Source organism: Meles meles, chromosome 11 (assembly GCF_922984935.1).
Source record: "Meles meles chromosome 11, mMelMel3.1 paternal haplotype, whole genome shotgun sequence".
Classification (NCBI taxonomy): Eukaryota; Metazoa; Chordata; class Mammalia; order Carnivora; family Mustelidae; genus Meles; species Meles meles.
In genome coordinates, this window is record NC_060076.1 from 12994550 (window position 1) to 13009846 (window position 15297).

Here is a 15297-nt window from a genome sequence, read left to right on the forward strand (position 1 = left end):
ACCTTCCAGCTGGATCCGTGCCCACCCACCAGGGAGGAAGTTTCCTGTGCCCCTTTCCTCCCACGGAGGCCCCCACAGACCTTGGCAGTGGAATCGCAGTTCTCTCAAATGACCCCGGTCTGCGCACTGGGAGCCTGGGAGCCAGATCTGGTTTGCGAGGTTGACCGGGTCTCCACAGAGCTGGTGCTTTGGCCCGGCCCAGAATTTTGCCAAGGTTGTCACCAAGGAGTCCGAGGCCACAGAGGCCCATTCCTGAGAATGGCCTGCAGCCAAGTGCCTCTCCCAGCCAGATCGGGGGGACCTCTCAGCTCCGGCCAGCATCTAAGAGGTGTGTTCAGGCGTGCCTCCCCTTCCCGCAAAGCACATGCTGAATCTGTCTTCCAAGTTGAAATTTCAAAAATGACTTAAAAAAAAAAAAAACAACACACACAGCAGTGACAACATCTAGAGATTTCCGGGTCCTTCAGAGAACAAGTGGAAAATTACAGTCTTCCATACAGGTAACCACATGGCACAACATCCAAGAAGTCTGGAAAGACTCCTGAAAACCAACAATTGCTTCCAGCCACGGGCAAGTCTTCCTCCCAGAGCACGGGGTAAGGGTGCAGACCTGGCGCCAAGCTCTGGGTCCAGGAAGCTGGAGGAACCTCGGCCAGAGAGGTCCGTTGCAGGCTCCTCCCATGAAGCGCTGACTCCGCCCCGGGTCATATCTTGCCCCAGTCCCGCCTCTGGGCCTTTGCACTTGCTATTCCCTCTGAGCGGCTCTGGCTCTAGACAAGTCTGGTTTCGCCTCATTCCGGTCTCATATCAAGTCTCATATCAAGTGTCCTGGGAGAGGCTGTCCCTGGCCACTCTAGCTAAAGGCGTAACTTCCACCCCAACCCCCAAGTTACACCCCGGCTTCATTTTCCTCGTAGCCCTGATCTTAAATCATCTTGTTCTCTCTCTCACCGTAGGAAAGTTTTGTAAGAACAGGGACCTGTTCACCCTGGTAAGCCCGAACACCTCCGAGCAGTGTCTGGCACAAAGCAGGCAGTGGCACATGTGCTGAGGAATATCTTTCGGTACCTTACTGGCTGGCCTGTCACAGACCTGTCACAGCTCGGGAAGCTGAGCGAGGTAACTCGGGGGACGCGCCAAAGCGCCTCTCCACCAGCCGCTCCCGGCGCATTCCTTCGGGCGGCTCCACGCCCCATTCCCCCAGGCCGGAAGCTACCGGCTCCGCCCCCAGCCGCCGGCCCCGCCCCCAGTCCCGGGCCCAGGAGCCTGCCCACTGGGAGCCGCACGTCCCGCCCTTCCCAGGCCCCGCAGCGGCGCCGGTCGGCGCGGCCAGCTGTCCGCAGCTGCAACGGCTTTCCGCTCCCGCCCGGCCGCTGCGCCCTCCCGCCCAGCTGCCCCCGCCAGATCCGCCCCAGATCCGCCGCAGCCGCGGAGGCCACACCCGGGCTCCCTGGCTAGGAGCCGCAGCCCGGAGCTTTCGCACTCCCGTCACCTCGCACTTCCATTCAAACATTTCTAAAGTGTGAACGAAGGCGGAGGTACCGGCACAGTCAGGGATTTGCTCACCCAAGTCACTGGCGCAGACCCCTGCGCAGTGAGGAAGCACCGGGCAGCAGTCCGGAGTTCAAGTTCCCTCTCCCACCCGTTCATCTCCTGTAGGGAAGCACCTACACACCCACATCCTGGATGGGGCCACGATGACAGGAGTAGGTTTCACTACCAGGAGGCGCTTGGGTGAGCAAGGTCAGCTGCCCAGGTTTGGGAAGGCTATGGGGGCAGGCAGACCCAGTCCGACCCACGGGCCCAAGTGCCACCCCACCCTCTGGCGCAGAGACTCATCTTCAGGTCACACCAAAACACAAATCGCTCTGGGAAGGGCACACCCAATCAACTCAACATTTTGGCCTGGAGTCACCCCTTTTCCATTCCACTTGAGCTGGCTACATAGTGAGCCTCTGCCACACATAGGGAACACCTTCTCTTATAGCCACCACCCTGAGGGTTAATCAAGCTGGGGCCCAGCACCCAGAAGCCTCCACTGGCTTGGCTGCCGCACAGCCTTCTGAGACAATGAGATAACAGCATCCAATTCCGCCATGTAAATATGGATAGAGAAGTGGAGGTGGGGGAGAGTATACAGCCCTTGCTGGGGGTCCTGCCTACTCCTTGGCTTCTATATCCAGAGACATCACAAGCCCCTGTTCAGCTCACGGTGCTTTCAGCCTGGAGTCCCTCGGCAAACATCTGAGTTCCTATCAAGTGCCAGACTGTCTAGCACCTACTGTGTGCAGGCAGCCAGGACTCTGGCTGGAGCACGAAAGGCTGGTGAAGAGGCCTGACTGTGGCCCCAAAGCAACCCCCAAACTGGGAAGTCTGTAATTCACTCCATCCCCTGCACTGTCCTCACTTGGGCTCAGCTCCATTTAGGCAATGGTGACCCTGACCACTGGTGGAGAAGGCCTGCAGCCCCCAACATCTCCATCCACCCACACCCACAGCCCAGAGGGCTCCAAGCCCAAGATCCCAATGTCCTAGGGGAAATTTCAGAAGAGGGGAGAAGTGAGGCTATAAGCAGAGGGAGAGAGATGTCTTAGGGCAGAAGCCAGCCCCTGGCGACTGGAAGGAGGGCCAGAGAACATTTCCAAAGCACCTCCACTAGGTGCAGGCCCTACATGACCTCCTACTTGAGCTCAGTCTGGCAACAAACAGGCGAGGCCAATACTGTGACCCCTTTACAGATGAAGAAATCAAGTCCAGAGAAGCTTGGTCACTTGCACAAGTTGACCCAGCTTCATCTGAAAGCAGACGATCATCTGCACCTACTACCCATCTGGTCCCCTCAGACTCCCTCTCCAATTCTAACAACCCCTTTCTCCTGGAGGCCTTCCCAGATTACCCCCCCCCGCCAGCATGAAGCCACCCTGCTGATGGGTCCTCCCAGTTTTAAGCTTTTGTTCTACAGAACAGGTCCCTAGGACAGCGGCTTCTCAATATGACAGCTACCACAGGAGGGGGTCAAAAGCTAAAAAGAAACAAGTTTTTGCATAACGTATGTAACTATCAAATCATCCTGTAGTGCACCTAAAACCAATATAATATTGTCCATCAACTATACTTCAATTTTAAAAAATAAGATAAGAATAAGAAAGAAACCTGTATTTGGGGTCAGAAAATGTACATCCCACTTCAGGCTCCCACACTCACCAGCTGCTTGACCTTGAATAAGCTCCCTCCTCCATACCCTTCCAGCCTTAGCTCAGAGGGCTACATAACCTCCTGTAAGCTCCTTTCAGAGTCAACTTGAACAATATGTGAAAGTACAGAACACACACTGACTTGGCCACAGATAGCTGGGGGAATTCCGGAGGCTGCCAGGATCCAGTCACTCCTGCCCGGTTCCAGCACCTTGGGAGAACCAGGCCGCCGCGATCACTTGGCCCCACCTACCCACTGAGGCACTCCTCACCCTCACAGGAGCAACCAGCCACAGGCTCTCCTTTTTCACTGTCCCAGGCCTGCCCTGCCCTTCCTCCAGGCCACACCTTTGCTCCCCGCTGATCTCACCCCTCCTCCCCCTACTCCTAATTCTCATTCAAATTTTCAGACCCAGCTTAATTGTCCCCACCTGCGGGAAGGCTTTCCCAGTGTCCCCAGGCACAGGAAGTATGAAATCACCCGTTCCTCTTCCTGAATTCCCGGCCTGCAGCACGCAGCATCCCTCTCCCCCGGGGGTCCTACTGACTGCCCTGTCTGACCCTCCTTGGGATCTATTCATCTCCTGTTCTTCAGTCCTGAGATTCTAATAAATGTGTGATGAACACAGACACCCTGTAGGCCAGTCTCCTACTAAAAGTTCAGAGCCCAGATGTGGCATCATCTTTCAGATCTGAAGATGTCTCGCCAACTGGGCTAGGCTCTCTGGAGAACTCTGGAACCGTCCTCCCTCAAGCACCTTCCCATCTCTTGATGTGCAAGAGCCAGCCCCAACATTGTCAAGGCACAGCCCTTTGGGAGGGGGACCTATCTTGTGGCCATGGATCTCTTCTTCCTAGAGGCTATGTAGAGGATGGAGGCCCTCTGAACTGCCCAGGGCTTTCTCAGCTAGAGGACGGAGATGGGCACAGGGCCGGAGACAGATGCCTTACAGGAGAGTCAGCCCCAGGGACCGGCTGTTCATGGACAAGAGCTTCTAAAGAGACAACTGCTGTATTTGCTGAAGGTGGGAATCAAACTTGATATTAGACTGAGGGCCAACTCTGGAGAGCAGTTTCAGAGCACTCCAGCTGTTAATTTATGTGCGCACATCTATGCTTATGTGGTTTTATCATCACCAACAAACAACAACTGTGTCCTGGCACCTGCTATGTGCCAGGCCCAGTGCTAGGCATTCTACATACATTATCTCCATGAATCCTCCAGAGAGTCATAAGCTGTGGGCATCCACTGCTACATTTTACTAAAATGAAGCTAAAGCACAGAGACGCTGGAAAAGCTGCCCAAAGTCACACAGTTTGCTAGTGGTGGGAGCTGGGATTCCAGGGCCCGTCAACAATCTGGCCCCAGCCTGTCCTTCTGGTCTAAGCTGCCAGTGTTCACCATTCCAGAGCCTCTGTTCTTTGTCCCTGTCTCTGTGCTCCCTACTCACCTTGTTTTGTGATGTGTGTGTGTGTGGGGGGGGGGGGGTTAATGTACACCGTCAGCCCACAACCTCCCAACTCTCTCCCTCCTCTCCACCTGCTTAGAGACCCGCACCCCCCCCCACCCTGGCCAAGCTCCCCGGTCCTACGGCCTCCCATCAGGCCAGCCAGGCTCCCCACTTGGCCACCTCCTCACCCTCCACTGGCCTGTTTGTATCACCCCCATCTGCCAGGCCCCCAACCAGTGCCTTGTGGTAATGACTTTAGCTGGCAGGGAATCCTGGAACCTTCTCCCCCACAGTGATGTTGACACATGTTCACTCAAAAAATGCAATGTTTCCATCAAAACACTGTGCATGTATAGGGGGTGGGTAAATTCCCACCCACGTGATGCCTCCTTAGAAAAATAGTAAATTTACTCTCGAACTTGCAGTAAGACCTGGTCAGCATTTCTCTCTTGGTTGTCATGGTGCCAAGTGCTGGGCAAACACTCAGCATGGTGTTCCAGGGACTGACTGCTGCAAGGGGCAAGGGGGAGGGAGGGATGGCTACAGTTTCTGAGCCTGTGGCTGCCAGAGTCCTGTGACGGTATGCTGGGCTCGGCTGGTGGTCAGGCCCTCCCATCCCTAAGCCCCCAAAGCCCCCAAATTCCATTCACTGTGCTCTACCAGGGTCTAGCTTCTGTGTCTTTGACTAGGTCACCTGCTGCCCAGTCCCCAAGTTCTGTCTCCACCCCACGACAGTGGAACCCTGCTCTCATAGCCATTGCCACCACAGGTCTACACCGGGCCCGATGCCCCAGTTCACAGACACGCTCTCTGATTTCACCAAGTCCCTAAAAGGTCAAGGAATCCAAATCTCCCTGAACTGTCCCCTTACCCATCCCCATGCCTCTGGGACCAGCAACAGTATCATGGGAGTGGACTGGGGGACCCTGTTCTACCTCCAGATGCAACACTGCCAAAACAAAGTCCCAATGCCAGGCACTGGGACCTGGGCGCCTTCCTGGAGGTCAGCAGCGGTTGGCTAGGTCCTAATTCATCCCAGCCCCACCACTGGACAATGGTAGGTATGGCTCTCTGAGACCAGAGCAGCTCGAGCAGCCCGAGCTTGGGAAAGACCCAGCCCCCAGAGCAGAGAAGATGGAGGGGATGAGGGGAGACCCACAGACTACACCCCGTCCACACTGCTCCACATAAGGAAGCGACTCTGCAACAAGACGGCACTAACAGTCCTTCCCAGGATCCCCCAGAGCCCGATCTTAGATGCTCCGGGCTTCAAGAGGGTGGAACAGAAGCATCTGATCTGACTTCCTCCAAATGTTTCCCAAGAGTTTTTGCAGGTGTCTATGCACAAAGCTGCCAGTAGCCTCTTTCTGGGTGTCCCGGGGAGACACTACTGTCTCATTTTACAGACGAGAAAATAGGTCACCCGTCCAAGGTCACCCAGCTAGAAAGGGTGTGACATCAGTGTACAAGCAAGTGAAAAAGACACGTGCTCTCTACCCTCAGGAAGCGCGGGGGGGGGGGGGGGGACCCACACATACAGACATCATTGCCAAACAAAAGCACACCTAGCTACAAGTCCAGGAGAGGCTGAGTGAGGATCCATTGCAGGGCCTGGCCCAACAGGGGGCCTGTAATGACTGCAGAAACATTTCCAGTTGATTGCAGGGAATCAGGAACGGTTTCACAGAGAGGAGGGCAGCCCAGCCTGTATGCCTTCTGAGATCTGGGTCCCCTACCACGCTCTGTGCCTTGCACACAGTGCAAGGGAATGAGTGTGGATGGGTGGGTTAACTGTCCACATAGCACGTCACGTTCCCAGCACGACAGCCTGGCCCCCAGAGGTATGTCAAGTACTCATGCCTCATTTACAGATGAGATGGAGTGGCCAGCAGTCAGCTCTCTGCTCCAAGTCATACAGCTAGTAAGGTCCCAGTTGCATCTGATCCCAAGGCCTGCCTCTCCAAAGCACCCGATTTCCATGAACCTCAGGTTCCTTGTCTGTAAAACTCCACTGTCAGAAGCACGTCTACTGCAGACAGGGGTTGGACATGAAATGCCCCAAACCTGCAGCCTGGGTCCAGGAGGTGGTGACCACACACTCCAGACCCTGCTCCTGTGGCCTGCTCTGTGAAGGAGCACAGGGTGTTCCTCTGTTCCCAAACCAAGCATGCTAAGGAACGGCCACTGATAGGGAGTTATAATTGGTGAGCTCGGCAGCACGGAACCCAGCAACACGCCCGGTGGGCGCTGGCGGTAGAGGGGAAATAGCTGAGCACAGCAAATATAGCCGCTGACCCAATTCAGTTCAGTTCTGTCTTCGAGAAAATAATTGAGTTTAAATGAATAGGTTTCCCATGTCCCCTCCGGCCTCAGGAGGGTAGAAAGGGAGAAGGGGAGACAGGAACAGTTCCCCAGGCTCACTGTTGGTTAGTTTTGAGTCATTAGGCCCATGAAAGGTTTTCTTTCTTTCCAGGGTGGCCAGTGGGGCTCAGACACACCTGGAGGGCGGTGAGGATGAAGTGTAAGTCCGAGCCTCCCCAACACCAGCCTGTGGCAGGGTCCAGCGGTCCCGCTGGGCCCCAAGCTCCCTGTCTACAGAATGGGAACATTATCCCCCTCCCCTGCCCCCAACACACAGGGCCTCTGGGAAGAGCTAAGGCGGGCTACGCCAACTTGAAGGCCTTCCAGGGAGAAAAGGATGGGATTCCTGCAGGAATACAGGCTCAATGCTGCCACATCTGCTTGCTCGGGAAAAGCCAGAAACCCTGATTTTTCAGGTGAATGTTTTGTGGGTGTTTCAGTGTTGGTAGCTGATTTTTTTTAAAAACACCAAGAAACACCTCTGTATCCTCTCAGACCCAAGGAAACCTGTCTGTGGCCGACGTATGGCCATAAGCTACCTGGGTGCAACCTCCGATTTAATGACAACAAATGGACGGCGATTTATGGTGCACTTGGTGTCCTCCCACCTGTTTATTGCCTTATAATTTTCTTGGGCTGTGAGGCCAAGCCCAGCGGTGGTTGAGTGGGAGAGGCAAGACACCATCCTCTCAAGATGGGACTCAAGACCCCAGGGAAGGACAAGGAGGGGCGGCCCTCCCTCTGCTGTGGGAAGGTGGTTGAGTGAGCTGGGCCCGGTGTCACCCGAGAAATGAGGGGCCCCAGTCGCGCCTCCTGCACTGCCCTCAATTCCTTGTTAGGGTCTCAGTTTCCTCTGCAGCCAAAAGGGAGTTTCTGCGAGGACCAAACAAGAAAGGGAAAGCTTCGAGAGGAAAAAGCGAGCACATGTGCCAAATCCCCAGAGAGGCAGAGCTGCACACGGAGTGGAAAGAACGTGAGTTAGTAAAGAGCTTGGGCCGCGTCCCCAGCGACCAGCTCTCGGCTGTGGGTCCCAGGGACGTTACCTAACCTCCTGGATGTCAGTCTCACGCTGTGAACACAGCGGGTAGGAATCTTCAGGGCACAAAGCTGTTGTGAAGATGAGATCATTGTCAAATGGCCGGTAAGATGCCTGGCACAGAGCAAGGGATCAAACATGATAGGAGTTATTACTAGTGTTATCTTTGGTGAAAAGCATGCCAGAAATTTTGACTGAGTGATTACAATAATGTAGCACAACCAGGCAAACTTGTTGTTAACAGATGAGGCCACCTATAATTAGCACAATCATTACGTATGCAAATGGGGTGGCTTAAATGCTGGAAAAGGGTGTTCTTTGAAGTGTGTTTAAATAACCCCTCTCCTCTGGCTGCCTGCCCTCCCCAAATCTTGTTTACACTATTAATTTCATTAGCAAACATGTTCTTCTTAAAGCAGACAGAATTCCAAACCAGTATTATATTCAAATCAAGGAGGTTTTAAACCATTTGAACCCCACCGAGGGGCTCTCCCTGGAGGAAGAATTGTTTGTGGGGGCCCATGCTAGGTCTCCTCAGTTAGCTGTAGGCCTCTGCTGTACTCTGCTGTAGGGCTGGGGCGGGGGGGGGACACGGGACGACTGCCTGTTACCACTTCCCCAGCCTCCTCCCCGCGGAGAGTCCCGCTATGGAACATGCAGAGCTAGGAAGAGGGGCGGAGGAGAAGGGTGTTGGAGGGGCACGTTCTTGGTGTGGAGCAGGTGCCTGATTTGAGGAGGGGAGGTATTCAGCAGCTTTAATGAGTGAGTTCCTATGGGCCAGGCCCTATGGTATCAGGCATACCATAATACTCATTTACATCCCCCAAAAAACAAGTCTCAAAGGAATTCAAGGAAGGATTTTGTCCAAAGACATGTAAGTTGCAGAGCTGGCTTCACCGTGGCTCAGTGCGCTGCCTCGAGTCTGCTCTTCCAGCTTTGCGCTCAAAGTGCACTTAGCCCAGCCTTCTACCTGGAGAGGACAGAGTGAAGTTAATAATCCAAAACTGATCCCAGACCCTTTGAACTGGGAGGGATCATCGGGGACTGACCTGGGTTTTGAGCTGAAGACACCGAGGCTCAGAGAGGTCGTGTGATTTGCCGGGGGTCCCACAGGCAGAAAGCAGAAGAACCTAGGGCCCAGGGCCTCTTGCCCCAGCCTTGTTGCTTTTGCATTCAGATGTTTAAACACGAGACGATTCAACCATCTTCCTCCCCTTAATAGCTGGGTCAGTGTCTTAACCATCCCTGTATCCCCTGGGCCCAGCATAGATCTAAGCAGACAAAAGATGCTCAGGAAATGTTTGCTGGTTTGCCGAACAGTTTTCTTACCAAAAAAGACAATGCTGAACAGCAGGAACAGTGAAGGCAAGCAAAGGAAGATGGGTGGTGGCTCAGGGACAAGGGCGAGAGCAGACCATCCTCTGTGGGAAAAGAACACAGGCCACCCTTAGCTTGGAAAAGGCCCGTCTGAAAACATTTCCTGCCGGTGCCTGCTTCAGGGGCAGGGAGTGAGCTGACTTTCAGTGTGGGGAAACAAGAGAAGTCTTAACAGGTATGTCAGCCCCTCACCTGCCCCCTGCTGGCTCCAACCACCATCAATCCTTTCCTTATTCCTTCCTTGGTCCCAGAATTGAGGCTAAGAGAGACTTGCCTGAGGTCAGCAGCAGTGGAAGCTAGGGCCCAGACTTTGCTCCTTCAGTCAGGCTCTCTCATCACTCCTCCCCACTTCTGGCCCTGGGAAACCTAAGGGAGCCTCGATAAGGATGGTGAAGATAACTGCCCTCACCCTTGCCCCTAGCTCCTACCCCCATGACCCCTCTGCCACAGCTAAGGCAAACTGGGCCCCTCCTATGTGTGGATGCTCTGCTAGGCCTCTCCCCCCTTAATTTTATTTTTTTTTAAGGTTTTATTTTTTTATTTGAGAGAGAGAGCACAAGCAGGGGTGGGGGGGAGGGGCAGAGAGAGAAGGAGAAGCAGACTCCCCACTGAGCAGGGAGCCCACCATGGGGCTTGACCCCAGGACCCTGAGATCATGACCTGAACCGAAGGCAGACACTTAACCAACTGAGTCACCCCAGTCCCCCCCGCCACTTTAAAAACAAATAATCCTCAGAAATACTCTGGGAAGCAGGTACAATTACTGTCCCCATTAACAGAAGCAGACACTGAAGCTCAGACAGGGCAAGCAACCTGCTCAAGGCCACAGAGAGGGGAAGTGGGCCAGATGAGACTGGACGCCCGGCAGTCTGACCCCCAGCAGGGGCCTGCACTATTGGCTCCGCTCTGAGGTGCGGCCCAGGGAACCCCCAGACGGGGAGCTGGTGGGGGCATGAATGTTCTGGCGCCACATCCTGCCCCGCGTCATTCAGGTTCTCGCCCTGCCTCCAGGAGAAAACTGTAAGTAAACCTGGGCTAAAGATGTGCCTTCTGGGATTGAGGTTCTGGGGCCTTCCAGATCTGCACCAAGTCCAGCTGAACGCTTGTTGGGGAGATCACTCTAAATCCCATCTTCCCACCATCTCCGGTTCCTAGCCCACAAGCATTCAGGGGTGGGGACTGGCATTGCAGGCAGCGTGGGGGAGGGACAGGGGAGGAGACTCCCCTACCCTGGAGGATGAAGGGGAGTCCACTGCTGGTGTCCACCCCCTCCTCCAAGACAGCCTCCCACACCCCCCCCACACACAGCCGGGAGCTGCTTCTAAAACCACAGCCCCATCCCCTCTGAAAATCCAGCCAGCTACAGGGGCAAGTGCAAACTCTGCCTTCTCATCATCTTCCACTCTATCCCCCGCCACTGCCCAGCCCAACACACTGCCACGGTGGCCCACGACACCCAGACGCCAGGCCCATCAGCCAGCCCTTCCCTTACCCTCCACAGGGAGATCTGCTACCAGTCTTCACCTTTCCCCTGTGGCCCAGACAACTCTGTGGTGCCTTCCCTGATCCCAAGTGGGATCCCCACTCCCTTCTCTGTCCCACGCAGCCCCTCTAATGCAGGCAGGGTCCGCCTGCTCCAAGGAGCCCTTGGAGGCAGATACTGGGTGTGACTGCCCCGGCGCCCAACACAGTGTGCCAGCCAGCCGACTGGCTGGCATTTGCTGCACCGGGCTCCCTGCGGTCAATGAGGCCAGATCTGAGGGTGATCCCTGGAAGGGGAGTCGCCTGGAGGCAGACCTGACCGTGAGCCCCCGACTCAGGTCAGGTTAGGGCCTGCCAACTGGCTCCCCTAACTTGGCTCATCAGGAGAACGTGGACGGTGCCAGGCCCAGTCTTTCCATGGATGCCTGACAACGGTTGTGTGGAGAATCACAGGAGATGAAGTCATTGCTCCCAGAAATAGGCTGATTGAGAAGACGTGACAACAACGCAAACAGCAAGGCTGGAGTCTTTCTCTCTCTCTCTCTCTCTCTCTGTCTCTCTCTCCATGTGCTTCTCTGCCCTGGGAAGCTGGGCCAGGCCTGAGCTCCTCTGGGGAAGAAATCGTGCCAGGAACCAGAGCCAGTACAAGGGGCCTCTGGGAGCCGTGGTGCCCCGGGTCTGCCCCTTCAGGGCTATGTTGCAGAGACTCTCTGTCCTGAGATTCAGTGAAGTGTCCGACCCGCCCCCCCGGCCCTCTCTGGCCTCCCTCCCACCAGTCTTCCTCACTCCCTCCTGTCTTCTCAGGGTATAATACCCACAGTTCTCAGCCCCTTGCATTCTCATCCTCTCCTGGAGAGCAGGCCTGCCTAGATTCGGGGGAGGTGGTAGCTTCTACTGGCTAAGACAAGACTCTGGGCTACAGACATCTGGCTTATCAAATCTTAGTTTTGTCATGTTGCAAACGTGACCATGAGCTAGTCAGTCCCCCTCTCTGAGCTCACCTTCCTCGTCTGTAAAAGTGCACAGCAATGTGCCTACCTCATGGGGTAAGGGTAAATGAAATCCATTTATCTGTTCATTCACCAACCTTGTGGCAGGATCTGTTCTAGAGGCTGGAGACACATCAGGGAACAGGACAGCCACTACCTGCTTCCCTGAGGCTTATAATCTAGTGTGGGAGAAGTACACAGTGATAATCTCAGGTGAACTCAAGTGCGAGAAAGAAACACAGAGTAGGGTCCAGGCTAGACAGAGAGGAGGCTGCTTCACGCATGGCTGGATGAAGGGAGGGAGCAGGTCACAGACACCCGGGCAGGGTGATCAAGGATAAGGGAACAACAGAGGCAGAGACCGTGGGCGAGGGTACTTGCAGTGCAAGGGATAGGGATGGGTCAGTAAAGTAAAATCGACAAGACAGGCAGGAGGGAGCCTGGAGTCTACTGGGAAGGGGTGGGCCATATGGGGTTGGGGGAGCACAAAGGGGAGCAAAGCTGGAGGTGGGGACCAGCCTAGGGGTGGGCCGCGGGGTCCTGGCACAAAGTAAGCCTTCCTTCACTCTTCTTGTCCCTATCCTCATCACCATCAATACCCCCATAACCTGGACACGGGCGCCAAAGCCAAAGGCCATCAGGCAGACCTCTGTACCCCATCTTAACAGGTGACCAAGTACCCAGTGCCGTTCAATATCCCCAGAGCAGCAACAAGGGCGAACACTTGGCCCAGACTGGACTCTCCAGCCTAAGCAGACGGGTCTTCCCCCACCCAGGGCCCAGTCCTCAACGAGCTCTGCGCCTTAATCCACACAGGGCCCCCAATCCATGCAGGGGGCAGGAAACAGGGACCCCACACAAAACAACAGCACCAGCATTTGCACCTCGCAGATCTTTCCAGTTCTTTCTATCCAGTTTCTCCCTTGTTGAGCTGGAGGTACTTCAAGCCCCATCAGATGATGGACCAGAGTTGAGAAAATCCCTTTCGAATCCTAGGTTATTCCAATGCCTCCAAAAGCTTCCCTGAGCCCAGGCAAACAGTCTTCCCTGGGCTCAGCTGCCCCCAGCCCCAAATAGTCCCTTAGGGCCAGGCTCCAGGGTCTGTGCCTGGTGGCCCACCTTGGCCCAGAGGGAGAGGCCAAGTGACGTCCCCAGCTAGAGAGTCTCACTAAGGCTGCACAAATCTCTCCTACCCGAGGCTGGGAGCTCCTCCAGGGCATACAGGGACCACAGCTGACTCCTGTTCCCGTCCCCAGGGCTGGGCACAGGTGGGCAAAACCAGAAATGACTCGGTCCCCTGGGGAGTCCTGTCTGCACAAGAAGCCCTATGAAGGCCATGCAGCCTGTCTCTGCCCCCTCTAGAAGCCTGAGTTTGGAGCCCACACCACGGCCCCACCTAGGGAGCCGCGCCACCCCCAGAGCTATGTGGCTAGAGGGCCGAAGGAGGTGAGAGACAGGGGTGGAGAGTGAGGTGTCTTCATTCTGGGCCAAAACAGCCAGCTTTCCCCTCTTCCCCTCTCTGCAGGCCAAGGAGGAAGGATTACACTAGTTGACATGTCTTCAGCACATAGGCACAGACACTGTTTTTTTTATTTGCCACAAAAAGTCTGCAGAAAAAGCCCCGCCAACAGTCAGCCGTGGTTTTTGTGGGGTGGGGAGGCTCTATGGTGACAGTGGTATGGAAGGGAAATGTCACTTTTTGCTTGACACTCCCCTGTATGGCTGGAATTTGGTACTCTGTGCTTGTACTTTTAATTACCTTTACGCTAAAAAGACTTTAAAGTGAAGGATGTGAACGAGAGGGTATCCAGCAAGGAATCTGGCAAAACATGGCACCTGCTCCGCCCAGAAGGCCAGGAGCCTCCTTACGTTTTGTTTCTTCTGCCTGCACCTCACCCAGGCCGGCTGCTGCCACCCCACAGGAGGAGGACAGAGCGCGAGTGGGAGGAGGCAAGGCTGGGAAAGCAGCCAGGAGTCCCTGGCCTCAGACACAGGCATCTGGGGATCAGAGAGTCACCTCACCTCCTCCCTGACTGCCCCTTCCCACTTTGCTGCCTCGCTGCCCTTCACCCAGACCCTGGAGCTGACCCCGCCACGGTCCGTGGGTTGAGTCTGTCTACGCCACCCGTTCCTGGCCATATCAGGTCTCTGGCTTCAAGCACCTCTGTTTCTCTGGCCCAAGGTCCTGCACACAGCCGGTGCTCAATGCCAGTTTGCTAGACATATTGCCAGGACAATCTGAAGGACCCTTGCAGCAGGTGATCACTTAGAAGGAAAAGAAAATATGGATTGTGGAGGGCGTGGCAGACAGGGTGGAGAAACAAAGGAAAGTTATGCCTGCAGGCCTGAACAGGAAGACAACCAGACAGGCTCTGGCCAGAGCAGTCCAAACCCTTTGAAGAATGCAGGACCCCTGCAGGGGTGGGGAGAAGTGAGCCCCTTCTGAGGGTGTAGGACTTCCGGTGCCTGAAGGAGCTACAGGGCCAGCAGGAGAGCAAATGCAAAGGGCAGGGGGAGGTCTTATGCACACACGGACACCCAGACAGACGGACAGTCCCCCCAGAGCTGTGTAATTATACCTCCGCTAAAGATCTGGATACCAGGTGTCCCAGGGCCTTCTCCTAATTACCTCTGACCTTTCCTCCCTGAGCTCTTCCCCGACCAGAGATTCTCATTTACTGTGCCGATGGTGGGCAGAAACCCCCAGCTAGAGGGTTGGGGCAGAACCGTTGCCAGCTCAGGGTAGCCGGGGTCAACCTGCCACTTCTCCACTCCGCTGGGGCAGCATTTCACACCAGCTAGGGTCGGTCCGTCTCCAGGCAGCACGGCTTCCACAGCCCACATGACACCCCACCCAATCTGCCACTCCAGGCCGCTTTGCTGGGGTCCCCAGACCGTCCTGAAAACACGGGCGCAGATTCGCCCAGCCACACCTCTGCCCAATGTGGCTCTTCTTCCAGAAGGCCTTGCCTTACCCACCCCGGCTGTCCACCTGGGTTCCATCCGACACTTAGATAAAGGTCTCTAAACTAAAGAGTATGGGCTGTATTTGGTCAACATTCATGTTTTGTTAAGCCCACATAGCGTTTGACATTTTTAAGTTTTGAATCAATTGCCAACATTTAAAGATGTGAAATTTTAAAATGTCACCCAAAACGCTCTAGATTTCTGGCTTCTCTTATATATCCAAAGACCTGGTGACATAGTATAGAGGCTGCTCCCCGCCCTTAGCAGGGCACCCACTCTCCAAGTTACATAGTGCCCCCCCCATCCGTGGACTGCCTCAGCCAGGGGCTCCTTTCACAGCTGGCAAGACAGGGACAGATCCCACCACACATCTCTCCAGGGACAGAGTCAGCACCTGGCACACAATAGGGACTTGTCTATCGTCTGTGGAATAACGGGCA

General features: G+C 55.2%; 1 protein-coding gene across 7 annotated transcripts in view; it reads right to left on the reverse strand.

Annotated features, from left to right (window-relative positions):
- LOC123952790 (DAB2 interacting protein) overlaps positions 1–15297 on the reverse strand; it is a 186478-nt gene that overhangs the window by 45481 nt on the left and 125700 nt on the right. The window contains exon 1 of one of the 7 annotated variants that reach the window (XM_046022297.1): positions 1069–1090. The exons of 5 other annotated variants lie outside the window; for them this stretch is intronic. Coding sequence is in view for 1 of the 2 variants with exons in the window: in XM_046022293.1 (XP_045878249.1) it covers positions 81–250 (170 nt within the window). In the remaining variant the exon portion in view is untranslated. Of the gene's footprint in view, positions 1–80; positions 1041–1068; positions 1091–15297 lie in introns of those variants that run through there. One more of the 7 variants, XM_046022293.1, reaches the window with a different exon arrangement.